The sequence below is a fragment of the Dermacentor variabilis genome, chromosome 1 (genome assembly GCF_050947875.1).
Source record: "Dermacentor variabilis isolate Ectoservices chromosome 1, ASM5094787v1, whole genome shotgun sequence".
NCBI classification, from domain to species: Eukaryota; Metazoa; Arthropoda; class Arachnida; order Ixodida; family Ixodidae; genus Dermacentor; species Dermacentor variabilis.
In genome coordinates, this window is record NC_134568.1 from 96,062,586 (window position 1) to 96,089,412 (window position 26,827).

The window sequence follows — 26,827 nt, forward strand, 5'->3', positions numbered from 1 at the left end:
CAACTTTCTGACTAGCTGTCAACAGTTCGCTTACACTAACCAATGCTCGTCTAATTTATCACTCGTTATCTCCGGCGTGCCGCAAGGCATATACATTAATGACTTACCAATACGTTGTTCTTCCAAAATTCGTTTATTTTCTGATGATTATGTAATCTATCGTCCTACTACTAACGATGCTGATTCTCGTGCTCTCCAGTCCAACCTTAACGTCATTAAAACTCGGTGTAATAATTGGTTAATGTCCCTCAACGTCAAAAAAACGTCGCTACTAACTTTCCATTGTCACCAATTATTTATTTCAGCTAATTACGTTATCGCTGGTTTGGAAATATGTGCTGTGACTTCCTATAAGTACTTAGGTATTAACTTGTCCAATAACCTCGGCTGGGCCTCGCACATTTGCAGCATTACAATGATGCCAATCGTGTACTATTCTACCTGCACCGTAATCTACGTCTTGTTCTCCCCTCAGTAAATCTACTCGCATATTTAACAATCATTCAACCCAAACTGGAATACGCATGCTCAGTGTGGGACCCACACCAATCTAACCTGGCAACAGCACTGGAATCCATACAGAATTGTGCAGCACAGTTAATTCATTCCGACTACTCTTACTACACTAGCGCTACTAAACTTAAGTCATCTCTGAACCTTCCAACCCTCGAGCAACGCTGCAAAACAGCAAGATTATGCCTCTTTTACAAATTTTATCACTCGCTGCTTCACCAGACCAACATCACGCCTGCACATCGCACTTCATCCCGTCATAGCCATTCAAAGGCTGTTTATCCCCCTCCAGCTCGCACCACCACTCATCTCAACTTTTTCTTCATTCAAACAGCGAAAGACTGGAATCATCTACCTGCTGAAGCGGTGCACCACTCCAGTCATTCATCGTTCAAGGCATTTATTGAAAATATGATCTAAATATGCCCACCCCTCATGCAAAATCCCAAAAGGGGTATTTGAGGTACAAATAAATAAATAAATAAATAAATAAATAGTCTATTTTAACTTCAAATGCATTTATAGACTTCGATAAGAAGTGGTTCAGGACCCCTTAAAGCTAAGTTTTGTTTCAACACAGTAAAGATGTGCATTATCGGGGGTGAAATGTTCCATTTTTAAAGGGCAATACAGTCGAACCCGGCTATATCGAACTCGCAAAAAAACGCCTATCAGTTCGATATAGAGCATAATTCGATATAAGCCTGCTAAATAATTGGATGTCATAAAAGCACATACCATTTATATAATCCCTTTATTGATGAAACTAGCTTAGTTTCGCACGAAATAGTCCTGCATTTTCTTCTGCTTGGGCAATTTCACTGCGTGCGAGGCACGCACTTCCCCACGTTGTCTAAGGAGTCGGAGCAGCTGAGGCATTCCGCATTCGCGCAGAAGCACCGGACTAGTGCGAGCGCACCAATCACTTCGGAGGATGTGGGCCAAAGACGGTCGTTGCTTTCCTCGTAGTGCCCATTTTCACTTGTGCTCGGCACGATGTCGGCAATGTAGTCATCGTTTCCGGGCTCTCCTGTGGTCACAACACATCATTTGCACTCAGAAACGCATCCACCGTTGATTCGTCAACAGCTTCCGGAAATTCTGACAGCTCGCTCCAAACTTTGGCAACAACGACAACGGGTTCGTCGCATTAATCAGAATTTACAGTCATCACCGAGCACGCGGAAGTCGGTACGGCTGAAGCTATTTTGGATGAACCACTCGTACACGGCCAGGCATACGCGTCGGGCGCCACGGGCACTACGGGCACCGGGTCGCGAGTTAGGCCGCTTTAGCCCTAATTTCCCCCTTCAAGATCGAGCCGAGAGTGCACCTCGGAATCTTGTACGTTGCGGGGACATCTGACTTGTCACCGCGTTAGACCCGATTTATGATTTCGAGCTTCACGACGAAAGGCGAATTCTGCCGCTTCATCACGGCAACACTGCGGGAGAAGGCGCACACAATGAATCAGATAAGCAGCGAGACAACTCGCATTTTTGCCATCTTGCACGACGAGGGCACAAGAGCCTCTGATTGGCTGTCTGAGCAAGCGCTGCGGGCGGGCGGGCCAGGATCATTATTTGTAGGGGGGGTGTCGGCGGCTCCGATGTAGCGCGGTCACGTAGGGAGAGCGGTTGAATGGAGCCGCGCCGCCGGATTTTCCCTTTACCGCGAGGGAAAGCCAACTTCCGGGGGCACTTTCCGCCGCTTGACGTTCGATATATCTGGAGTCGCTACTAGTTTTGTTCGATGTATGCGTAATTTTTGCCATTTATACTCATTGTAACTATACCGTGTCCAGAAATTGTTCGACATATGGAATAATTCGATGTAAACGGGTTCGACTGTATAATTTTTGTGGTCATGGGATCTATGTATGATGCATATGCCGACTGAAAGGCACCGTGTACTTTCAAAAACACTGTGTTGTTATACCAATAAAAAGACAATGGTTCACTCCATAAACATATGCGCAACCTTCTAAGGGTGGGGCGCACACACAATTTGCAAACAGGGAGAGGTCTACTTGTCCCAAGCGAATCCACTGTGTGGCACCGGAGTTGGCTTTCCTGTCTACCTTACTCCATGGCGTTATCACCTCAGAATGGCGAAGGAACTAATCAAGCTTCCACAGAAAGCTGACAAATTATATGCTAGAAATGAGGGTACTCACTTTGCCACCAGAAGCGCAGAGTGTGCCATCTGGAGACACAGTGACAGTGTTGAGATATCCAGAGTGGCTGTACTCGGCATGCATCCTACAGTTGGCTAAATTCCACACCTTCACTTTCCAGTCCCAGCCACAAGAGACCACTGTTGGGTCCCCAGGTGTGGGTGAGAAGCGTACACATGATACCCAATCTTCATGCTGGTTGTCCTGAGAAAGAAAGAAGCAGTCATCTATGGTTGACTAGTTCTTACGATGTTCACCGAGGACACATGCCCCCGTGCTTTTCATAATGTAAAAATTACCTAAAATTTAGAACACTCATGACAGAGGAACAGAACAGAATACAAATGAGAGGCGCGGCACTTACACTTATTATTCTATGGTAAATTTTAATGGTAACCCCAACATCATTATGCAATCCTCAATGAGGGTCAAATGTAGCTGCTGCATAAATTATCAGTTACGACAGCTCGCCATGTAAGCAAGTACACTTCAGAGAAGGTAATGGTAACTGCAAGGAACAACAACCAACCACACCACGGCAAACAAAAGTATACCTGAACAGATTAAAATCATTATAATGATATTAAAAAAAGCAGACACCCAGGAAGACCCAGAAATTACGTTTAAGAATGTAGGAATTTGTTATGTACATCTTTCTTATCTGTATATTATCATGTCTGCCTTTCTTCTTTATCGTCTGTGGGGACGCATCATCAGTGTGGACACTGCTCGAGAGCTTTGCCGCATCTTTCGGGCTCAATAAAAAATCGGCCTAACTGCTACATCACATTTGATGAAGGTTGTTTCTCGGTCCTCTGCCCACCCACTCTAACTTCTGGAGCTTCGTTCAGGTCACCGCTTGTGCCCACCGTTCGCCGGCATGTCGCAGGACGAGCAAACCAGCACGTCTATGTATACTGTCCCGGTTTCAACAGCTGTAGCCTCTTGGATCGTCAGTGGTCACCAGTGTGATCCCGATCTGTTCGTTGGACTTCACAGTGCATATGTAGAGAACTGCATAGAGTTTTATGTAGAGGGAATTTTGGTGCTAGTGCCTGTGAAAGCTGCAAGTGGGATGGATGCCAGTATGGGAATGATGGGTAGTACATGAATTTACCTAAATATTATCCTTCTGACTTTAAATGGCTTTGTGGCTTTGTAAACTTGTCATTTTCAACAAAGTAGTGTGTAATAGATAATTAAATAAACATTATTAGAATTACCTGATGGCAGGATTCGAACAGAGAACCTCGAGCACAGAAGCCCGATATTGAAACCATCACGTCACAGATGCATGCATCAACAGTCAGCGTAGAGGGTCCTTATCAATTTGTTGCCGACAAGCCAGTGCATGGAAACACTTGGTGCATTTCGATTTGGACACCTCAACAGGCTGAACCACTGAAATAAGTAGCGAATGTGTGTATTCGCCAAGCCTTCTGTACTTAGAGAAGTATACATTGCTATGAAATTTGGGAGAATGAAGGCAGATAAAGCGTAATAAACGAAACCACAAGAACATCTGAAGCAATAAGCATGAAGATCAGACAAATCCATGTACAGTAAAACCATGTTAAACCGTACCCGCTTCAACAGTAGTTTTGTTTTAAAAGTAGTAAAGTCAAATCCCCGACTCAGCAGCCATTGAACATAATGTGTTTTGTATCCGCATAAACCGTACCAGCTTATTGCGTACGCATCGGTTAAAACGTCGCGTTTCAACTTTTCGTCGCACAAACACGGCGGCGCACCGTCTCCATCGGGAGGCCCGGCAGAACAACAAGCCTCAGAGATCGAAACAACGGTCTCCAGGCGCCCTGTGCGTTTGCGCGTGAAGCCACATCAACATCATTTCAACGCCGTGCCAGAGAGAGTTATGGCGTCGTGCAAGCGAGGACTTGCGTCGTTCCGAAGCTCGGATAAAAAAGACGCCAGGTGCTCAGCATAGAAGAAAAATTAGACATCGTCCGTGCTATCAAACGTGACATGAAGAAGTCAGCGCAGGCACGCAACAGGGATCTGCTGTTGACTACAGTGTGTAGCATTTGGAATGCGAAGAAATTGCTCGACAGCGCTGCTGTGACCGCGAAGACATGTCGGCTACAAGGTTCGACTTTTCGTCAGCGTTGCTTGTGTTGTTGCCGAAGTGTTGACTAGCGACAGTGATGAGGACGACACGGAAAGCGACAGCAAGGGCGATTCAGGCCCGACAGTGGCATAAGCTGCGCGTTACGTCAGCCTCGTGAGTGCAATCGTCGCGACGAGAACAGGAGCGCGATAACGTATCTCTATTTCAAATGAAAAGTATTTCAAACTCCGGCACCCGGCAATGAAAAAAGCTCCCCTGGGACTTCTGCAGCACTACTGCGCACATGCACGGAGAATGCACTGGCCAACGAGGAATCTGCCATACCAGTGTTTGCCGAGAAGAGGGGGCTGGCTGAAAAGCTAGCACGCAGCTTCAGTAAGTTTGAGAAACACTTTTGTCGTGCAAAGTGAATAAATACTGCATGTTTTTTCCCCTTTCATCGCACTCTCTCTGAGTTCCGTTTTCGGCAGGTAAGTGGGCAATCTCATGCTATTTCGGTTAAACAGTACTACCATTTAGTACATACTTTTTCCGAGCTCCGGCCAACTACGGTTTAACGAGGTTTCACTGTATTACTCATTGTTCCCACGGTGGCTGAATGATTGCAGCACCACAGCTCCTTAACAGTAATTACTGTAGAAAACTCTATTGAGGATTGGCTCGACGACTATGACCGAGCCAGTTCTACTAACCAATCGGACAACCTCCTAAAGCTCCGTCACATCTCCTTTTATCTCACGGGCATGGCAAAGACCTTGTTTTACAACCAGGAGCTTAATTTCACAGACTTCTGCCCTCGCGAAAAAGACCCTCGATGCTCGCAAACAACACCTCAGCAAGTCTTACACCTCGTACACCGAGGATATCCTTACTCTTTGTTGCCCTGTGTAGCTGCGATGAACAAATCCAACAGAGTTTGCCACATCCTCAAAGGTATTGGGGCCATCGCCTTCAACGAGCTTGCCATCACAAACCCAACTACTGCTGCCGATATCTTCGCAACACGTCAGCACCTTGACGAAGCACCTTGACGATGAACCAAGCAATAATACAAGAAGAGCTACAGTCATTCGGCTTCACATTACCTTCGGGCTTTCCTTGATCTTCCAGCACCATTTTTACGGAACATCAAGGACGAGCTGGCGTAAATGGCTGGTACTGCGCACGTGGCCCCTCCAGCCCTTACGCCTCTACCCACATATGCACAGGTTGCTACCACGTCTCTGGCCCTTGTCCAATCGATGCCTCCTAACCCTCCTCCAGTGGACCGAGCCAACCCTACTATCCACCCTGGTGTCAGTCTTCGTCCAGTCTACTATTGTGAATATTGCAGTGATATTTCATGTTTCTGCTGCAGGTGTCAACAAGCCGAGTATCGTGGATAAGACATGTACGAATGGGATGGGTTTTCTGCTGGGGCCACTTATCAACGCTGCCCTTATGCTCCACCTCCGTGCCGCTCTCCGTCAACAACCGCACCAACCAAGATGCCTCCTACTAATCATCCTGCCAGATGCTGCTTCCCTTCACCCTTTCACTGTGCCATGCCACTACTACAGCACACCTTGCAGCTCTCCAACCGCCGTCCAGAAAACTAAACAATGCAGTTTTCAGAGAAAAAGCTGCATACATGCCACTGGTGCCAGTTCATAGACACTGGTGCCAGTTCAACAGCCATTCATGGTGATTTGTGTTTGCGTCTCCAGAAAGTTACTACCCTTTATGATGGGGACCTATGCTACTCAGTTCACGTGGCACCATTCGACCTTCTGTGCTCTGCACTGCTTGCATATTTATTGATGGTCTCCTACTCTATATACAGTTCGCTCTGCTAAATTCACATGCACATATGCTCATCATAGGATGAGATTTTATTTCTGCTGCCGGGAACAACATTATCCACATGAACGACACCGCCTATTCACTCCATGAAGACAATGTGCCGCTTCACCTGCTCACTGCGGAACATACCAAGCTACCTTCTGCACACTGCCTCACAGAAGGGATAGCCACTGCATCAGGGCTGCTTCAATTTGGCAATGGTTCTGCGCTTGTCACCGCTATGAATGCAACACCCAAGAAAATTCTCATTCCCAAAGGCACCACTTTGGATTGTGTTACTGGTTCAGAACCTCGCTCTCTGTTGTTCCCCTTGAACCTGCTCCTGCTGAAATTCCTTTTGCTGGACGTTCTGTATCTTCCTCCGCTCCTGCAGCTGCCATTATTTCTGACCTGACCCCTTAACAGACATAACAGTTGCTTGCTTTGCTGAAAGAGCATGCCGGTTCATTTGACGCCCATTCATTGACATTGGGACAGACTTCTGTTACAGTGCATCAGATTGAGAGACGGCAGGCCTATCATGCGCTGCTAGCCATATTGTGTGTGTCTAGTCGAGCAGAAAATCATTGAGGGAAATCTTTGTCAACATGCGGCAATGGAAAGTTATACAACCCTGTGCTGGCCCTCGGTCATCCCTTGTTGTTTTGGCACAAAAAAGTCCTCGATGATTATGGTACTCCCTAAGGCAAAATTTGAGCGAAGCTCTATACGTGTTTTCATTTCGTTATATATTGAGGCAAAGAACCTGAGAGAGACATGTAGCAGAGTCAGCCATCATAGAAAATCTGATCTGCGGGTCAAGCGTGTCGTCTTTTATAGATGACTCGTCGAAGTTCCAGTGTAATCGCTGGTGTCCGCATGGCTTCGAGAAAGTACTGCACAATTCGCGTCATGCATACAATCAGATTTACAAAAAACTTTGGTGACAACAGCCAAAAGATAGAACTATCGATAACGATAACATTCAAGAAACTTCTGATACATGCAGATGCGTCGAGGGATAATGTTTAACATTTGTTAGCCGGTAAAAAGCAGTGACCGAAGAAAGATAAAGACATTGGTGAACAGACGACGGCACGCTACTCTGACGTCATCTCGTAGATGACGTTGCCGTAGAGCATCTTGAGCGGCACTACACTTTCTTCTCATGCTTTCGCCGTACCCTTCTTCGCTTTCTGCTATGCACTACGCTTTTCTTCGCACGCATTTGCCATACCCTCCTCTTCCACTTTCCTCCTCGCACTCTCTTTGCTCTCACTGCTTTTTTTCATCTCCTGCAGCACTCCACGTTCGCTCTTTCATCCGCTGCACTCGTTCACTCAGTTACGCCAACGCAGAAACAGCTGCCTAAGAGCAGCGCTCAAAGAAAAAAAAGAGACAGCCCCTTTCAATTTCTCGCAGATTACCGAGCGCTGAACAAGATCACACACAAGACTGTATACCCCTATGCCGTGCATAGATGATGGATGACGCCCTCGATTCCCTGCAAGGTGTACTTTTCGAGCCTTGATCTGCCTTCTGGCTAATTCCTACGCATGAAAACGAAAAAACAGCATTTGCAACCACAGATGGGCTTTACACATTTAATGTCATGCCCTTCGGCCTCTTCAATGCTCCCGCAACTTTTGAGCGCATGACTGACACCATTCTACGTGGTTGAAAGTGGAAGACTTGCTTGTGCTATCTAGATGGTATTGTTATCTTTGCATTAACACTTGCTCAGTACCTGCAACGTCTGAACCAAGTTCTAACGTGCCTTGTCAACACTAGCTTTTAGCATAACACCAAAATGTGCCCGTTTGCAAGCAAGACAATTATGGTATTACGTTGTGTGATCAAGGGTGGCATTCATTCTGATCCTGACAATATTTGTGCAGTTCTTCACTTTCCTCGTCCCGAAAGAGCCTAAGACTTGCGCAGTTTCCTTGGTCTCGATTCCTATTTTCACCGATTTATATGCGACTATGCCTCCATAGCTTCTCTTTTGCACATATTACTTGGTTCTAGTGCTCGCTTTCAGTGGTCTCCAAAATGCAGATCTGCATTTAACCATCTGAAGAGTGCCTCACATTTGAACTTGTACTTTGCTATTTCGACGAGGCAGCACCTACTCTGTTGCACACAGACACTAGCGGTCACAGCATTGGCGCCGTCCTTTGGTGTTGTCCTCCTGCAGCAAGACAACTATTCCCGTGAGAGAGTCGTTGCGTATGCCAGCCACGCACTCACAAATGCAGAGAACTATACTATTGCGGAGCAGGAGTACCTAGCTATTGTTTTGTTCATACAGAAGTTTCACCCTTATCTCCAAGGCCGCCATTTTACCATTGTTATGGACCATCATGCCCACTGTTGGCTTTCCACGCTCAAGAACTTGTTTGGATGTCTGAGTCGTTGGATTTTTCATCCGCAAAAATATGACAGACCATCTAAAAGTCTGGTAAAAAGCACGAAGATCCAGATGCTCTTTCTCACTGCCCACTTTCTATGCCCCCACGTAACGGTTCCACAACCAGCTCCCATGACACGCTCTCGGACGTATCTTCTACAGAAGTTTTGTCCTTGGCAGCTCTGGACCAACATCCTTCCATGGACCATTCTTGTCTCACCAACTCGCAGACTCCTGCTATCAACATATCATAGACCACCTTCGTGGTGCCTTGCATCTGCCGAACGCCCAGCTTCATACAAGAAATACTTCGAAATCCATGACATCACAGTGATGTACCAGCTCTGGGATTTAGTAAAAATTTTAAAAATGGAACTTTGGCCTTCATTTTATCTTTTAGAGGAAATCAATCCTTTATCGCAAAATATACGAAAGGAGAGTTTTGAAAGAATATGGTATCAATCTAAAGTGATTTAGTGTTTCTGTTTAGCGTCCCTTTAATGATAGCTCATCAAGGAAGCTACTTCACAAAATAGACCAATTCAATGCCTTTATGAACAGGAGCGTGCAGTGAGCAGCCCAACATACAAAAAGATTTCCGCATGCACAACAAAGCACAAGCACTAGAAGACATAAAAATAAACCAAATGCAGCATCACAGCAACAGAGATGATTCATACTCTGCCTATAAGCTTGCCAAGTAGCTACTATTAATATGCACATATATTCATACTTCTGTCATGAAAAATTAAATGATAGTTTATTTAATGTGAAAGTCAAACCAAATTGTAACTATTCGAAGCATCAATAATTGTTTTCAACAGCCTGAATTGCTTGTGGGAAGCATTAACCTCAGTTGCACCTACACTACAAGATCAGACCTCTTACTGAGAAAAGAACAATTTTTAATTGAACTTAATCCTTGGCTCGTTGAGTGAGAATAAGTAAGGATTAAAAACAAAATCTGCAAGCATCCTAGTTTGCGAAAAACAAATGAATGTAATGACAAATGAACTAGGTTTTACTCTAACAGCTAGCAGCAAAGATGACTAATTTTTGCAGCATCATCAAAGCACAGGTGTATACCTCAGACCAATTCTCTGTCTTTGATCTCTTGCAAAAACACTTGAAAGCTGAGTTTAGCTGGTCATCCAAAATGCACACTTGAGACTTGGATTAACTTTCACAATATGACAATGACAAGTTGCATTCATGCGCACCTTTTAACAATTATAAGGCCTGTACCGGTGCCACAACGGTTAATGAAGCACAGAAGTCATAATGCAGCTGAACTTTACTGCAGCTGCAGTGTTCAAGAATGAAGAGACGCACACTATAGACCTTCTCATCAGGTGAGGAGGAAACAGCATGCCGTCGCATTGCTTGAGTGAGCTGCCATCGCGCGCTACCAAACAATGAAAATATTTTAGCGTCTCCTCCGAGAAAGTAACATGATGATGTCAGTTGATACAAGATCATCGCGGAGCCACTGTGTAGCCTTTCGACTACTGTGCAGCAGTAACTACAGTATGCAGAAATTTTCCTTGGCTGTGCAAACATGCGGCGTGGATCATCAGCTGCAGTATGTGTACATGTTGTAAACTATTTTGGCTTCCACTCGATGAAGGGTAGCAACATCTGTGAATTGCCAGTGTGATCGCTGGGTGTAGGAACTAAAATCCAGAAGTGCTTGTGTACGGCCAACCTAATGCAACCCCAGAACATCTAAGCTCCAATCAGTATAAAATATTTGTGTCACCACTGACATTGTTCTCACGCAGGTTTAGTAGACTTGAAATCACTATGTTATGCCTACATTAGCCTTCTCTATGAGGCCAGTGGCATGGCTCAACGTAGCGATCACTGCGACTGATAAACCAGCACAACACATATATGCGTTGTGTTTCAGCATTGCCTTTTTGCCCAGTAAAGCAGTAATATTCAAAGGGGATCATATAAAAAGAATGCCAAGGCAATTAGTGAGGACACACTTTCCGTAAAATGGGCGAATGCGTCGTAAAGAACAGACAATACCGAACAAAAATCGGCTTTCATCATCTGGCGGCTTGTAAAGTTTGAATTGCATACGCCTTTTTTAATTGGACTAACTAGGTCGCCGTCTTTTGCAAAGAAAAAAAAAGAAAAAAAGAAAGAAAATGCACTGGCTAATGCTGAAATAAGACTACACAGGGTCATACTGCATGCTCAGGCCATTCGCTGTATAGAATAAATATGTCTATAACCCAGCATCTATATACCACCGCTTCTGACACCAGCGCAGTCTGCAGTCGGCCACTTGACAAACGTGATTGACACTGTGCAATATGCTGTTATTACTAACCAAAACTGTTGTATTCATGGGCAGAAACAGCATCCAACAAACTAAGCAGTCACGCGATGTATCTACAGACGATAATTTTAATGGCAGCCAAAGTAAACAGAATAACTTATTCTGCATATGGCAGAACGGTACCCACGCCGTTGCGATTATCATATATGTGGTTGCTGCCAAGCCACAGCTAAGAATTACAGCGAGAGTGTTGCAATAAGGTCACATTCATGAAACAAGCTTTTAGAAATACACAATTGATCTTCGAGGCTGATTGTAGGCTCAAGCACGCGCGCACACAATGTGCCGAGTACTCTGTCTGCCTCACCAGCAAGCGAAACTCTGGCCAAGTCAATTAAAATCATTTCAGTACATCTCGTAGAACCATTTCCAACATAGAAGATAATAGACCACTGCGAGTGCGAAAACAACTGCCAAAAAGTACCACGGAGCGCATACCTGGCATATAACTCGAAGCGTTCGCACAAGCAAGCATGCCGATAGCTCATAGATGGCACCATTGCATATGCAATATGATGCCACCCATTAAGAAAGGTCTATAACATGTGAAACCTGCACAATAGCTTTTTCATAATTTATTATCTTGAAGTTTTGTAAAGTTAAGCACGTATTTGTAACCTGTAAACTCTAAAACTGTAAAAATCCCACTGGGATTGACAGTATCTGAAATAAATGTATTATAATGCACAAAAGCAACTGTTGCTCACATAAGAAATTACAAAGCTGACAGGCAAACTTGCACTAAGTCATCATGCATTTTCAGGTGTGCACAGTGAAATTCGGCTGCAGTACATCTATGAATTTGGCATATCAATTTTGCATACCAATATGGAACCAGCTGACACGTTTGTGGTCGTTCCATAGCAGCCAATGTGTTCTGCTCGGTATACAGCAACAGTCTCATTTCTTCAAGTGCCATGCGATTCAGCAATGTCGAGATAAAGAGTGCTGTCGGGATGTGTGAGAGCACTGAATTTTGCCCGAATATATCAGTCCAAATATACAATTATGTGGCAGGCAACGTAACATTTTCAAGGGTAAAGTACGCTGTCTATTGCGACTCATTGTTTGCCCACTGCATGGCACTGCATTCATGTCTATGTCCTCATTGCTTGCCCACTGCTTGGTTACAATATTGCTAGAAATTACCAGTGACAGTGCGTGCCTGTCACATCACTCAGTTGCTCACATTTTCCAGTAATAACAATGCTGCCACTAACAAGACCTTTCACCCTAGCCCTAAGAGGCTGCTTGTGAGGCAACTATGAGCTTCCAAGGATGTGTAGCTTTTCATTTGTTCTTATGTTATGAAGCTCATTTTGTCTTCTTTTCTTTCTTTTAAATTTTACATTGGTCGGCGCAGTGCCCCAGGTTTTGCCTACCTTTTCACTATGTTTCATCCTGACCAGACGGGCTTCCGTCAAACACTGAACTTCAAGCTCATCCCAATGAACTCAATAGTTACCTATATTTTCAGCCTGCAATCTAAGACTTGTAAACAGTGCTCATGATATGCTAGTGGGCAGTGCCACTGGGTCTTTGCATCACACTTCCCAATTTTGGGAACGCACTTGTTGTGGCTGACAATGGACAGGGACTTTTCAGAACTGCTAAGCTGCGCACTTCATCGAGGAGAAGCTGAACAAGTTGCATGTGTGGGCACGTGAAGGATATGATACTTAAAAGAGCTCTGTGCCACCACAAACACAGCATTCCAGTGGCATGTCGTGGCCAAGTTTCAGTGCATACAACGCTATTGTATTAGAGTCAATACTAGTGCACTCACTTGTTAAAATGTATTTCAGGAAAGACACAACAGCAACAAGATGCAGCAGCCAGGTCGTTAGAAAACCAGCTTGGGAAGCAACTGTGAAACAAGAGGTAGCAATGAATACATGCCAGGAAGGGCGATGTAGTATATGCAATACCGGTGTCACACGATCAATCCACATTGAGTGCTACTACATGGTCACTTTAGATCGTGACCTTGCTCCATATCCAGGCAATTGCGATCCAGGCATTGTGATCGAGTCTCTTGATCGGGATTGTAGGCTGATGACCATGTAGTTCTGAGAGTTTCAGATGATCAGCAGACAAAATCTTATGCGTAATGACAAACAAAATTATATGTTCTTAAAGAGAACTGAAGGCTAGGCAAGTTGGTGTGGATTCATTGTTAGCCATAGCATGACATAGACAAAGGACAAGAACAAAGTGAACATACAGAGCACTGTAAACAAGAGGCAAAAATAATATGCATGCGTAGATTGCAAATGCAGTGGACAGTCAGCGCTCTGTGTTCCCTTCATTTTTGTCCTTTGTCTTTCTGTCGGCCTTTAATTAATGTTGAATAATAAAAAGAGAGTTGTTTTCTATTAAAATTTTTACACTTATTAAACAAATTTTATAAGTGCTTCGGACTCACTAACGACAACTGGTGCACTTGAACTTAATCCAGGATCACACCTGATCATGACCAAAAGCGACCGTGTGACATTGGTACAGCACAGCTCTTTGATAAGTGAACTCGTATTATCCCCAAAAGAGTGCATTCCAAAAAACGGCAGTAATTTCAGCTGGCACACTCACACCTGCATGTACAACTAACTGACACTTGACTTTCTTCATCTGGCTTAACTTTCTGCACTAGTTCAGGGAGTACCTTCAAGGTGTGTACGGTAGCGCATTTAAAAGATGGGACAAAAGAAGACACACGGACACACACAGCGTTATGTGTCCAGCGCTGTGTGTCTTCTTTTGTCCAGTCTTTTAATCACCCTACCGTACACCCCTTGAAGATGCATTACCAACAAGCCCACATTGCAACCCTCAGGAAGTACAACACATGCCACCTGTACACATTAAGTATCCTATACTGAGCAGAAACCAGTTATGTACGAGTTCTTGGCAGACTTGCACTTATTGGTTTGGAAGTTCAGGCAGTGTAGGCACTGCGCAAGCTCTTTGTAGCAGAGGACTTAGAGCTGTGCTTGCCCATTTGCGGTGCAGGAACAGCAGTGTTTCAGACTTTTTTATTAAAACACTCAACCTAGTTCATTGAAGGAGCAGAGCACAGGTTCAGGGTCTGGAAAGTGGTCAGGACAGGTTTATAAAAGAATTATGGAGAGCTAACTTCCTTTCACTCAAGCAGTGTTGTATACACCGCATTTCTTGATGAGCAAGATACTTAGGCCAACACAAAATACAAATGTGTTTTAGATATGCGTGTGCACTCATTAAAGATCGTCAATCTGTCACAGCAGAATATACAGCTACCTTGTCACTGTAGTTTGCTTCTTAATTTGCAAGGGTCACGAGCTAGGCAGGTGCTGTGCTGCAATTTCAGAGTGTGAGGTCATGTGGCACCGCACATGGCACAGTCAATAACTGGTGCAGAAACTGCAGTCAAATTGAAACCTATTAGTTTTCAATTATTTTTAAAACAGTATAAATCTTTTGTCGGTGCTTAAGCAACTGCACATTTTGCAAAGATATAATAATTCTTCTTTCAGCATCTATGACTAAGTGAAGCCAAGAGTGTGAGAATCATGGCACTCCACCAGTTACTGACAGATAACCACACTTTAACGATGCAATTGGAATGCGGTAAACTGACAACACATGCAGAAAATAAGTACCTTGGCAGCAATCTGCTGTTCACAGAAAAAGAAAAATACCATGCAGTAGTTGGTTACCTTGATGGTATACTTGCACTCTGCTAGAGTATTCCACAGTTTGATCGTTTTGTCTCGTGATCCTGACACGATCTGCCGATTGTCTGCAGAAAACGCTGCACTCAAAACATCCTTATCATGACCTTCGAATCGACGAGTGGCAGTCCCCCTGCAAGACCATACCAGGTTGTTACAAGATGAAATAACGAATAACACGACACGAAAGCACCCATCGAGCAACTTACTCGCAGAGATCCCAAAGCCGCAGTGTTTTATCCCACGAGCTGGAGAGAGCATATTGGCCGTCACAGGACATCACAACGTCTGTGACAAAATGCCCGTGCCCTTTCAAACGCTTTCTTGGGATGCCGTAATTGATGTCGTCACGAGTAAGCTTCCATAAGATCAATGTTTTATCTGCAATGAAAAATCAAACGCACCGCTGCAGAGACTAACTTGAACAATACCCATACACTAAGTTTACGTTAACTATTATATTGAACATAAAACACTCTGGCAAGAAACACACACACTGGATGTTTCGAGGCGACTAGTAGCGTTAGTTGAAAAAACGTAAACGAGTTACCAGACCTCGGGATGATGAAAGGAGAGTATCAGGAAACTTTGGATTACAGGCGATTTGTGTTACCCAGCCATTATGACCACGAAGGGTGCCTCGCAAATGTAGTTGCTCAGTCATGTCGCCTCAAAAACTCGTATGTTTTACAGTAGGAGTAGAGTTAGAGAAGTGCGCACGTTGCTACGCATTTCAGCACGTGAACATGCGGCTGCGGTAATGTGGCGCACTTACATAGAGGGCGCTACAAATTAAGTGCAGACAGTGCCTCCTCTATTGCACTGGTTCAGATCAGTTGTGAGAGCTGTGCGAGTCTGCGCCCTGCGTTGAGTGCGACTGAAGTTTACTGAGCTATAATTATTTTAGTGCGCTGTACCTAAAGCTAATTCAAAACCCCTCTATCTGCATGCTACCACCCAGTCTCAAACGTCTATATATGGCCTCCGAGATGTATAAACACCACGCGCCGCTTAATTTTGAATGCCATCTTTAACATATTGCCTCTGAGATTGAGCGACGCGCGTCGTTCTCTTGGAGGCTATGTTTAGCTTCGCTTGCAGCGTCGCTTTGCCATAGAGTGACGCAGGGCTTGCAAAACATTAGTAATTATACAGAATGGCACAGGGAGGCAGGCCTAAAAATTAGAGCTGTTGAAATGGGTGCAGAAAAACAATATACCGGGAGAACTACAGATTGGGCTCAGACCAGGCAGTAGCTTAGATGGTAATGTATTTGTATTAACGCAGTGCAGATATTTCAACAACTACCATAGTGAGAAACTCTATGACAACTACAGACCCTTACATGTCCTGGAAACACTGTCGAAATAAACAAATAGCGTCCTCGATCACCGAGGCTAGAAGGTTATCCTAGTGTCGGGAGCGGGCGCCCTTTCCCGAAGCGCCGGAGAAACCAGTTTGGATGCTTGGTGGGTAGTTCGAAGAGGGCGCTGCGCTCCTGTGGCGGGTTACCGACGCCAGCCGAAGGAATGCAGACACAAGTCGTCGTCAGTTTTGGGTAGCACGTGTACCGACGTAGTTCACTTTGTTGCAGCCTTTATTTTCGTTGAGACCGTAGTGCCACGGCTCGGTGCGATGCGACGTTGAACTTCTGTGATAATGCCCTCAAAAAAAGAGAGGACATGTTTTGTTCCCCTTTGTAAGGGCGGTTACAAGTCGTCTATAGAAAAGGTGTCGTTGTTCCGCGCTCCATCCGACCCTGTTCGCTTGAAGGCATGGGCAAGGAACATCAAGAGAGACGTTGGAAAACGAAAGAGTGATGTTGGAAAACGAAAGGCTGACCACCTAACAGAAATTATTGATGAGCTGATGGCAATTTGGAGTGTGCAGAATCTGTGTTGAAAACACAAGGCAAGCACTTTGATCATGACAACTGTGTCGAAAAGCACAGTGACAGTAGATTAGTATATTATATAGCCGGCTATGTTGTCAGAAAGTCTTTAAAAAAATTTTCATGCCCAGAGTGTGCCTCTTGCCTTTGTATTTTGCCCCTACAAGCAGATTCTGATGTAAATTCTATACTAACCAGGCAGTTTGATCATGGGGGCTTGATCTACCCTTCCAAAGCTGTTGAGGAGCTTGTTTGTAAAGTTGAGGACACATTTACTGTGTATTTCAGCAGGAATAAGCTTCATGCTGAAAGCATGGTCTGCTTTTTGGATTTCCTTCAGGGAGCGAAGCTTAAAGAAGTGGGTTGCAGTGAGCATGGGCAGTGTTCGACAACAAACATAATAAAGTTCTATGCACTGACGAGGCTGCACTTCTTTGCAAAAGCAAAGAGTATGGAACGGAGCACTCAAAGAGAAAAACAGAAGCTCCTGAAAATGAGGCGATTCCAGTAGAATGACAGTCGCGAAAATGCTCCCTGCTTTTGTACATACCTTCGCTGTGCAATAAAAAAAAAAGAACTTGTAACATAGGTTTTGAGAGCGCTCCCCATACAGCGTTTTTGCGGACCATAGTGTGCAATCTTGTAAAGCTCCAATAAACTATATGCACGAGAAAAACGGAATGCATTCCATTTTCTCTCCACGCTTGTGGGCTGATTAGTGTCGCTTATCCCGTAGAAAAAAAAAAAATATACCAACCCCATTTTATTACGGCCGCTTGCGTAGCTTCCGTCACTCTGGTTAAAATGGCAGCACAACAGGGACGTAGACAAGGCACATAGAAACACATGACGAGTGCACCGTCTAGTTTCTGTGTGTCTTCATCTCTTACGCTGCCATCATAACCAGCTATGGGCGAACTAGCCCAAAACGAAGTTTTATTTCACCGCTCGTCGCGATAAGCGTACTGGCCAATATAGTAAGGTTGACTAGCCCTCCTGTTTTCTGAACTTGCAAATCGGCGGAAAGCGCCGGTCACTTGCGAGCGCCCGCTGCAAAGCGCGCCGGAGCCCGCAAGAGCAACCCGCCAGCGAGCGCTGGCGCCATCTGCCGGAGCATAGCAAAATATTTCACGTCGGCACGCGCCTTCACGACACTAGGATAACCTTCTAGCCTCTATAACCTTGCCCCGACCTGAACATCGCCCCCGAGGGCTCCGTGGTCGCTGCGCATGCGTTAGCTGAGAGAAGATGAGAAAGGAGGACAAGTTGGCTTTACCGGATGTGACGTCACATTGTTGTTTGTTTTTGCTTTTATGAAATAACTACTCTCGAACTCAGACGGCATGGCTCGCGTCTCGTTCGCGCGCGTACGTATAGATGTGGTCCGCTTTTAGTTTTTGGCGAATGCTTAGAAGCTTCAAGTTGCGGACACTGCGGTGGGCCAGGGCTTGATGACATTTGTTGCCCAGCTGCTGGTGCTACCGCGACGTACTTGGAGCAACGGTAAGTGTTGTGCGATTACCCGTTCTCTTGCTGACACGTAAAAAAACCGGTTGCGCATTCGAGCTGTGGTCGATGTGATCTCGAAATTCGAAGGAACACGAAACGGTTGTCGCAGTGATCGCAGTATAATTTATTCGTTCGTGCCTTCAACACTGCAGTTCCTACGCGTTGCACTGATGTAAAAAAAAATGAACAAAAAAACAGGGACATCTTCCACGCGCCAGAAATGCATGCACTCAACTAGCGTGGATGTCGTCCTATGATGTTTATCGCGTTCTTAAGTCTATTTTTCTCCATCTCTATAGGATGACTACGCTATGCCCTTCTTATTTACCCATGCAGCGCATTGCTGCATTTAATTACCTTTCTCACTGCTGACCGCGGTATGGGCGTCAGAGGCTTTCATTCGTTGCAGTGAGATAACGAAAGCGTATTTCCTTCACTTAAAGCTTCTTAGTAGCTCCTTTGCGAGCCGTGGAGTTAAATCATACAATGCGTACGTTGTGAGCGAGCTGGTAAACGAAACCACTTCACTGCTGCTGCTACTATCACTTTTACGGGAACTTTAAAAATTAAACATATATATATTAGTATGAATCGGCTCACCAAGCTTTATATGCACGTCCGTTGCTTTCGTTCATAGATCATGTGCGTAGCTTTGCAACCGTGACCGATATTGTAAGAACAGCAAGAAGACAGATGACACAAGTAACGTGTCTGCTTTAATTGTTGCCTGTGCTGTTTTTAGAATATCAACCAACTCCGCGCAGTCGTGCTGTTTACAGCTAAAACGTGTTTTTTCTTGTTGCATGAGGAACATTTGCTTCTAATTGTGGCAGTAACGTTGTAAATTGTCTTCGGCCCAGATCGCTGACTGTGTGCAAACTTGTCTAATTTGTTTCACCTTGCTGCTGTCTTTACAGCTTCTGCTTATTTACTCTGCCTGCACCTTATATTTGTTGTGTTTATCGAGACCTGGCCTGTCTCTGCCTCGTTGAAGACAAATGGACACAAGTACTGGTTGCTGTTGTTTTGTTTGGTTTGCTCAGTCTGAGCGTGGTATGTATATCCATTTGCTAAAAGGGTATGCAGCTGCGTCTAATGCAGGTACTGCTGCATCTAAAGGTAGATTTAATAAGTAGTGGTTTGAGCGAGAATTAGTTGGTTTGAGTGATGTATGACACCAGAGAGTTATTGTTCTAGAAAGGTGACAAAGCTGGTCCACAAATTTAAAGTATGGAGATGCTTAACCATTTAAGTGTTCTAAGTTGCCATGAAGTATTACGCACATTTAAAATTTCAGTTGCAAAAGACATAGTAGAAGAAGAATCCAGAGGATTTGCTGCCAGATGTCTTGAGACAATAAATTGTAGAGAAAGCATTATAGTGTGAGCTGCCAATGATTGTCGTCAGGTCTAACCCAGTTTTCTATATAGTGACTGTTGCTTCGTTGTCTGTTGCCATCTCATGCTTGTTATAAACAAAAAATTGAGCTGCATGATTCCCCTGATTTTTCTCGCTCATAAGATACAAATGTTTTGATTTCGGCTGCCTTGGGGCCTCATGGTAGAAAACGAGTTTTTATTAGCCAGTTGTCAGCTTCTAAGATCATGTGCTTTGTAATGTGGGTGTTTTAAAGGATGCTACACATCTGCCATCATAACTGTGAGTGCTGCTGCCTAGCACTCCCACGGCTATGCTCAGTACATATGCGCAGCTGTCCAAGAAAATTGACATTGGGACAACTGCCATTGAAGCTCACTTGGTAGAGCATTGCAAGCACAAGGCAGAAAACGTGGGTTCAGCTTCGTTGTCTCTTATGCAAAGCATTATCATGAGCTGTCTCCAGGCTTCTTCGTACATCCAGTCAGATAGGCTCAATAATAGTTAGTAATGTGCCTGATGGTGGGTCGTTAATCAGGGTCCTTAGTGCAGCAGCCCAATTCTTTACCCATTAGGCTAAAGATGCATGCATAGCGCGCCAGATTAATCTCATTGGTTCTCTTGTAGCAGCTAATTTTTTCAGATGTTATGTGACACAGAGTTTGAGATTCACCCGTTTCAGCTCAGATGCAACAAAGCAGGTGTTGTGTCTATTTCGATGAGAAGTGTGTGCAGTTGTTTTGGTTTCTCTGTGTTGACGTAGTGTGCTTTGTATTTCATGTGGTGTTAGGCATTACCTCAATTGCAGCTTCAATGCTGTGCCCATAAAAGCAGTTGTAGGTAGGTGCTCAGGAGTAACGGGAAGCTCATTCTTCCTCATTCTCTCTTGCATACAGCAGGTAGTGCGTCCAGTTTAGTGCCATGCACCTGTGTGGGGCATTTCCTTGTTCTTATTCTGCTGATGTGTTGTACATAGGGGGAAAGTCAATCCTCTACATCATGGTTGTCAGTGCCGCTGAATACAGTGCAGTCTCAGTCTCGCTGCCTTGAAATGTCATAAGAGGTGACATCTGGGGGTAAAGTAGCATCTTGCTGTACCTTGTAATCGGGCATAGCCAAGGTTGTGGTTGTGCAACCCAAGGATCCTGGAACTTTCTGTGGGACCAATGGCACCGATGTTGAAAAGTGGGTGGCTATGTACGAACGTGTGAGTGGAATCAACAGATGGGACCCCACGCGTGTGCTAGTTAACCTGTTGTTCTACCTAAGAGGCACGGCAAAGGTGTGGTATGAAAACCACGAAGAGGAGCTAACCAGCTGGGACCAATGCAAAGAGAAGTTGACAGAGTTGTTTGGCAAACCAGCCGGCCGTAAAATTGACGCAAAACAGGAACAGGCCTCCTGTGCCCAATCCCCCACGGAGTCCTATCTCTTGTACATCCAAGACATGCTGGCACTTTGTCATAAAGCAAACCCGATCACGACATGACAGAAGCTGAGAAGGTCGGGCATGTGCTTAAGGGTTGCTGACGACGCCTTTAATCTGCTCATGTGCAAAAGCTACTCTACATTTAATGTTATCTTTAAAGAGTGCCGACAATTCCAGCACGCCAAAAGCCGATGCGTCTTGCAACCATTCACCACACTTCCCACTACTGCTGCAATGCCAACATGTGAAGATCAACCCACACAGCAGCACGCGTCGCCATCGGAAGATGTGGTGCGAATCATTGACGTGAATTGGATGCGATGGCGCCTGCATTTCTGTTCGCCTATCCCTGATGCTACAACATTTTCAGTCCCCTTCTTACAAGCCATCATTCACCAGGAACTTGAAAACATTGGCTTACGTTCTGTCTGTGCTGTTGCTAATCCCAGAGCTAACAAACGCCCTTCTGCTATTTTTGCTCCACCCCGATGCTTCTCTCCGCGTTATCGCAACCCGAATGAGTATAGAACTGCGGACGACCAGCCGATATGTTTCACCTGCTGCCGCATTGGTCATGTCGCCTGATACTGTCATAACTCATGGCCCTTAACACTTCTCATGCCAACCAACCCGAGCCGTTTTGATGAAAATGCCCGCAATGTTTCGCCCACCGCCGAATCTAACAGAGCCAACTCTGCTAGGAACATGTGGTACAGTCGCTCACCATCGCCACACGGACACCAGTCTTGTTCACCGCAAACACGTCGCCCATCTTCGCGTTCGCCACAGCCACGTCGCCTTTCGTACCCTGTGGTGTTTGGCCGCACCCGTTCGTAAAACTAAGAAATGCAGCCCTCGGAGGAGGTGCATTGCCTAATGCTGCAGCAAATCCTCTGTCTATGCACATGAGGAGAAGTGTAATTGGCGTTCAAATAGACAGCATAGCTGTCCAAGCATTCATCGACAGTGGAGCCCGCATACCTGTGATGAGTGCTAGCCTGCTTAGTCGTTTAAAGAAGGTCCTCACCCCAGCAGCTGCCTGAGTGCTTCATATGGCTGGCGGTGGAACGCTGGTTCTTGGAATGTGTACTGCAAGTATAGCTGGCCGCCCTACTTCTGTTCTCTCTGCTGTGAGCAACATCTTCCCTCACAACGTTATCCTAGGATTTGACTTTTTATCCACTCATTCTGCTCTCCTCGACTGCACTGCCAGCGTTCTTCAGTTAAAACTGCCTCAACTCGCCGATGCTCCGAGCACCGCCCCACCGCACTTGTGCTCGCTTCGTGATGTGCGTCTGTCACCCGAAGCAGTTACTTACGTCACTTTGACCGCCCAGCCACAGGTTCCTGATGGTGAATATGTGCTTCGCCCCATCATCGATGTGCTTTGAACCGGTCACGGTTACTAATAATGACATTGTTTTACCTCTTCTGAATTTCAGCCTGTGCCCTCAAGTGATTCCGGCCAGCATGTTCTTGGACAGCGTTTCTAGTGGTTCTGAATTTGATATTGAGAGTCTGAATTCTGAGAGTCGTTTATTAGTGCCAATCGCAGCGGCCAGCTCTGGTTCCTTAACGGGCGACTTTGCGAAAATGACTACACTTAACCTCACCTCTGCACAGGCCGGGGACATACGTCTCCTGCTTGAATCGTACAGTGGAATCTTTGATTTGGGCAACAGGCCTTTAGGCTGAACATCTGTTGTTCACTACCATATAAACACTGGAGACACAAATCCTATTTGTCAGCGTCCCTATCGTGCAACGCATGCTGAACGTCGAGTCATCCAATCAGAGGTGGGCAAAACGCTCCGCAAAAGGGTCATCGAGCCATCAGCCAGCCCTATGCCTGTCGTCCGTGTGAAAAAAGAAAGATGGTGCCTGGCATATTTTCGTCGATTATTGCCACTTAAATGAGATCACGCAAAAAGACGTCTACCCACTACCATGCATCGATGACGCCTTGGACCGCTTGCACAGAGCTAAATACTTATCGTCCATCGATCTTCGATCCAGCTACTGGCAGATTTCGGTTGATGAAATGGTTGGAGAAGACAGCCTTCATCACACCGGATGGCTTATATCAATTCAAAGTCATGCCCTTTTGCCTATGCAATGCTCCTGCGACATTAGAACTTGTGATGGACTCTCTTCTACGATGCTACAAATGGACCACCTGTCTTTGTTACCTTGACGAAGCTGTTTTTTCTCCCATGTTGGACATCCGCCTTACCCGACTAACTGCCATTATTGCGGTCTTCTGAAAAGCTGGCCTCCAACTCCACGAAGTGTCAATTTGGGCGCCGTCAGATTACCGTGTTGAGGCACCTCATTGACGCATCCGGTATCCAACCAGATTCGGAAAAAGTGCGTGCCATACGCAGTTTTCCTGTGCCACATTCTGCTTCTGATGTGCGCTGCTTCTTCCGCCTGTGTTCTTACTTTCATCGTTTCATCAAAAACCTTGCCAACATTGCGGCTCGGCGCTGCTTTCATCCGTCGCTACGCACACCTCATCGGCCAATCGAACAGCCCTGATTGTGTACACTGCCAGGTGCCCGAAACACTGCAACACGTACTGTGCGACTGCCCAGCATATATGCTGGAGCGAAGGACGTTAGACAGTTTCCTAGCCAGCGTTGGCAGACAACTACTGTCAGAGGAAGCTATCCTCGGCCCATGGCCTGACACTGCAATTTCAATGCGTGCAACAAAAGTATTGTTGAAGTTCCTGCAGGACACCAAGCTAGATGAGCGGCTCTAGCGAGGCAACTGTCTCATGTACATAAGCACTCACCACTTCTCTTATCATCATCATCCATCCCAATACTTTCACTCCCCTTCCCTCTTCCCCAGTGCAGAGTAGCAGACTAGAGCGCACTGGCTCAGGTCGACCTCTCTGTCTTTCCTATCAATAAATTCTATTCATTCATTGCCAACATTGCTCGGCCTTTGACAGATCAAAAAGAAGAACACGCCATGCTCATGGGGCCCGGAGCAGGCTCATGCGTTTGCCGCTCTCATCAGGTTTCTGACCACCCTTCCCATACTTGCCCACTTTGATCCATCTGCACCGACCGAAGTCCACACTGGCGCAAGCGGCCATGGCATCGGCGCTGTCCTCGATCAACAACAGAATGGTACGGAGTGCGTGATAGCTTACGCCAGCCGCCTGCTGTCACCTGCCGAGAGAAATTACCCCATCACCGAGTGGGAGTGCTTCGCTTTAGTTTGGGCTGTCGTCAAGTCCCGGCCATATTTGTACGGCCGTACATTTTCGGTCGTTACAGACCACCATGCACTCTGCCGGCTGTCTTCTCTCCGGGACCCGACAGGACGGCTTGGTGGCTGGGCTTTGTGGCTCCAGGAATTTTCATTTATTGTCAATTACAAGACTGGATGCCTCCACAAGGACACTAACTGCCTCTCGTCACCCCGTGGATCCACTTGATCCTTCTGTGCATGATCCGGTGACCTGCGTGAGGGCTTTCACTGGCATGATTGACATGCGCACCGAACAACAACGCGACGAGTCCTTACAGTCCATCATTGCCGGAATGCTATCACTCCGACAGCACTGACGGCACATGCCGCATGTTCTTGCCGCGCAACGGCATCCTCTACCACCGCAATATGAACGCTGATGGCCCTGAGTTGCTCCTTGGCCGTCCTCATCATCTGCAATCTGTTGCTCTTGAACAACTTCACGATGCACCGACGGTGGGACACCTTGAAGTTTTGCATACATACAATCATGTACAACGCCGGTTCTTCTGGCCAGGTCTCTACTGCTTTGTGCACTGTTATGTCGCAACTTGCGAATTGTGTCAGTGCCGGAAGAAACCTCCCCTACCACCTGTCGGATGACTCCATCCAGTTGAAGTTCCCTGTGAACCGTTCTCTCGCTTAGGCCTTGACTTACCTGGCACTTTTTCGACGACGACTAGAGCTAACAAGTCGATTGCCATCGCTACTGATTGCATGACATGCTATGCGATAACAAAGGCGTTGCCGACTAGTTGTGCAACAGACGTCGTCAATATTCTCCTCCACGACGTCATTCTCCACCATGGTGCACCTCGACAGTTATTACAGACCGCAGCTGCTCATTCTGGTCTTTAGTTGTCGACGACCTCGTCCGCTCTTGTGCCACTGAGCACAAGCTGTCCACCGCCTACCACCCACAAACAAACGGTCTTATGGAATGTCTTAAACGAACAATCACAGAGATGCTGTCGATGTAGGTCTCCAACGATCACCGCGACTGGGACACCACGCTGGCCTACGTGCCGTTTGTGTATACTTGTCCTGACGTGACACTGCAAGATATTCACCCTTTTATCTTTTGTATGGCTGCAACCCCACTTTGCCCTTTGACATCATAATCCCTTCTGTGCCACGTGTTGCAACTGACCATGCTCATGAAGTCATTGATCGCGCTCACAGGGCATGTCAAGTCGCCCGATCTCGTTTATTAGCCCCGCAGCATATACCAAAAGAGCTATGACTGATGCCATCGCGATGTTAAGTTCGCACCAGGTGCTTGGATGCTCCTTTCGTCAACATGTCGTCGGGTTGGCCTCTGCCAGAAGCTTCTCTCTCACTACACAGGGCCTTATGAAATCCTGAGTCAAGTTAACGATGTAAATTACGAGATTTTGCCACTTCAGTTTGATGCATCCTCAAGTCTGACGCCTGTTGACGTCTTGCATGTTTCGCAGCTGAAGCCATACTTCGCTCGCGATTCTTTGCCTACCATGAGCCGAGACGGTGCTTCACCACCCGGGGGTCCTGTTACGGAAGGATGAAAAAAGAGAGGAAAAAGACCGCAGCACGCTGGCTGCTGCGTGCTGTTGGTGGTCAGCCATCTTAACTACTCAGCCTCATCTTGTATATTGACACGTGTACTTCTTTATCTTTATCGGGCGACCACTTCTCGCCGCCTGACAAATGTTATCGCATAGGATGCGCCTGCATGTAAAAGAAGTTTCTGGAATGTTATCGATGGTCCCGTCCACTGTCTTTCACCGCAACTTGTGTTATCTGATTGCATGTGTGCGTGACGCGGATAATGTGCAACTTTGTGGAAGGCACGCGGGTTCCAGCGATTGCTTTGGAACATTCGACGACAGATGTATAAAAGCCGACGCGCTTGACCCGCTCATTAGATTTTCGATGACCGCCGATCATGTTCGCCGCTACCATCCTTCTTTGAGTGTAGCCTCTTTTGAGGCCACAAGTTCGCCCAATAAAACGCTCGTTTCGTTAATCATAGTTTTGCTGCCTATAGTTTGCTTGCCTATTTCTGTTACACTACAACCTCTCTTCTCCTCTCTCCTCTTGTCCTCCTGTCCTTTTACACTGCTGCAAACTTTTAGATTTCAATACTCGAATGATTAATACAAAGATTGATGCTACCATATTATATGTGACGGCTGTCATGACGGCAATAATTTAGGTGGACCGGAAACTAAAGGGAAAAAGAACAAAGAACAAAACAGGCATGTGTGAGTAGGAATAACTTCCTTGTGACAAAACTGGCTCCATGCTAA

General features: G+C 45.9%; 1 protein-coding gene and 1 long non-coding RNA gene across 4 annotated transcripts in view; one reads left to right on the forward strand and one right to left on the reverse strand.

The window, feature by feature from the left end:
• The window catches only part of LOC142581085 (small ribosomal subunit protein RACK1-like), a 108,603-nt gene extending 92,774 nt beyond the window's left edge, over positions 1-15,829 (reverse strand). For all 3 annotated transcript variants that reach the window (XM_075691191.1, XM_075691190.1, XM_075691192.1), the window contains exons 1-4: positions 15,625-15,829; positions 15,279-15,450; positions 15,055-15,202; positions 2,690-2,893 (exon numbers count right to left, since the gene is read on the reverse strand). In XM_075691191.1, coding sequence (XP_075547306.1) covers positions 2,690-2,893; positions 15,055-15,202; positions 15,279-15,450; positions 15,625-15,733 — 633 coding nt within the window. In that variant the 5' untranslated portion in view covers positions 15,734-15,829. The remainder of the gene's footprint in view (positions 1-2,689; positions 2,894-15,054; positions 15,203-15,278; positions 15,451-15,624) is intronic.
• Positions 15,830-18,252: 2,423 nt separating this feature from the next.
• On the forward strand, positions 18,253-26,087 carry LOC142581163 (uncharacterized). The gene is made up of 3 exons (XR_012828283.1): positions 18,253-18,463; positions 19,387-19,522; positions 25,997-26,087. It is a non-coding gene; the product is annotated as an uncharacterized LOC142581163 (long non-coding RNA).
• The last annotated feature ends 740 nt before the right edge of the window (positions 26,088-26,827 follow it).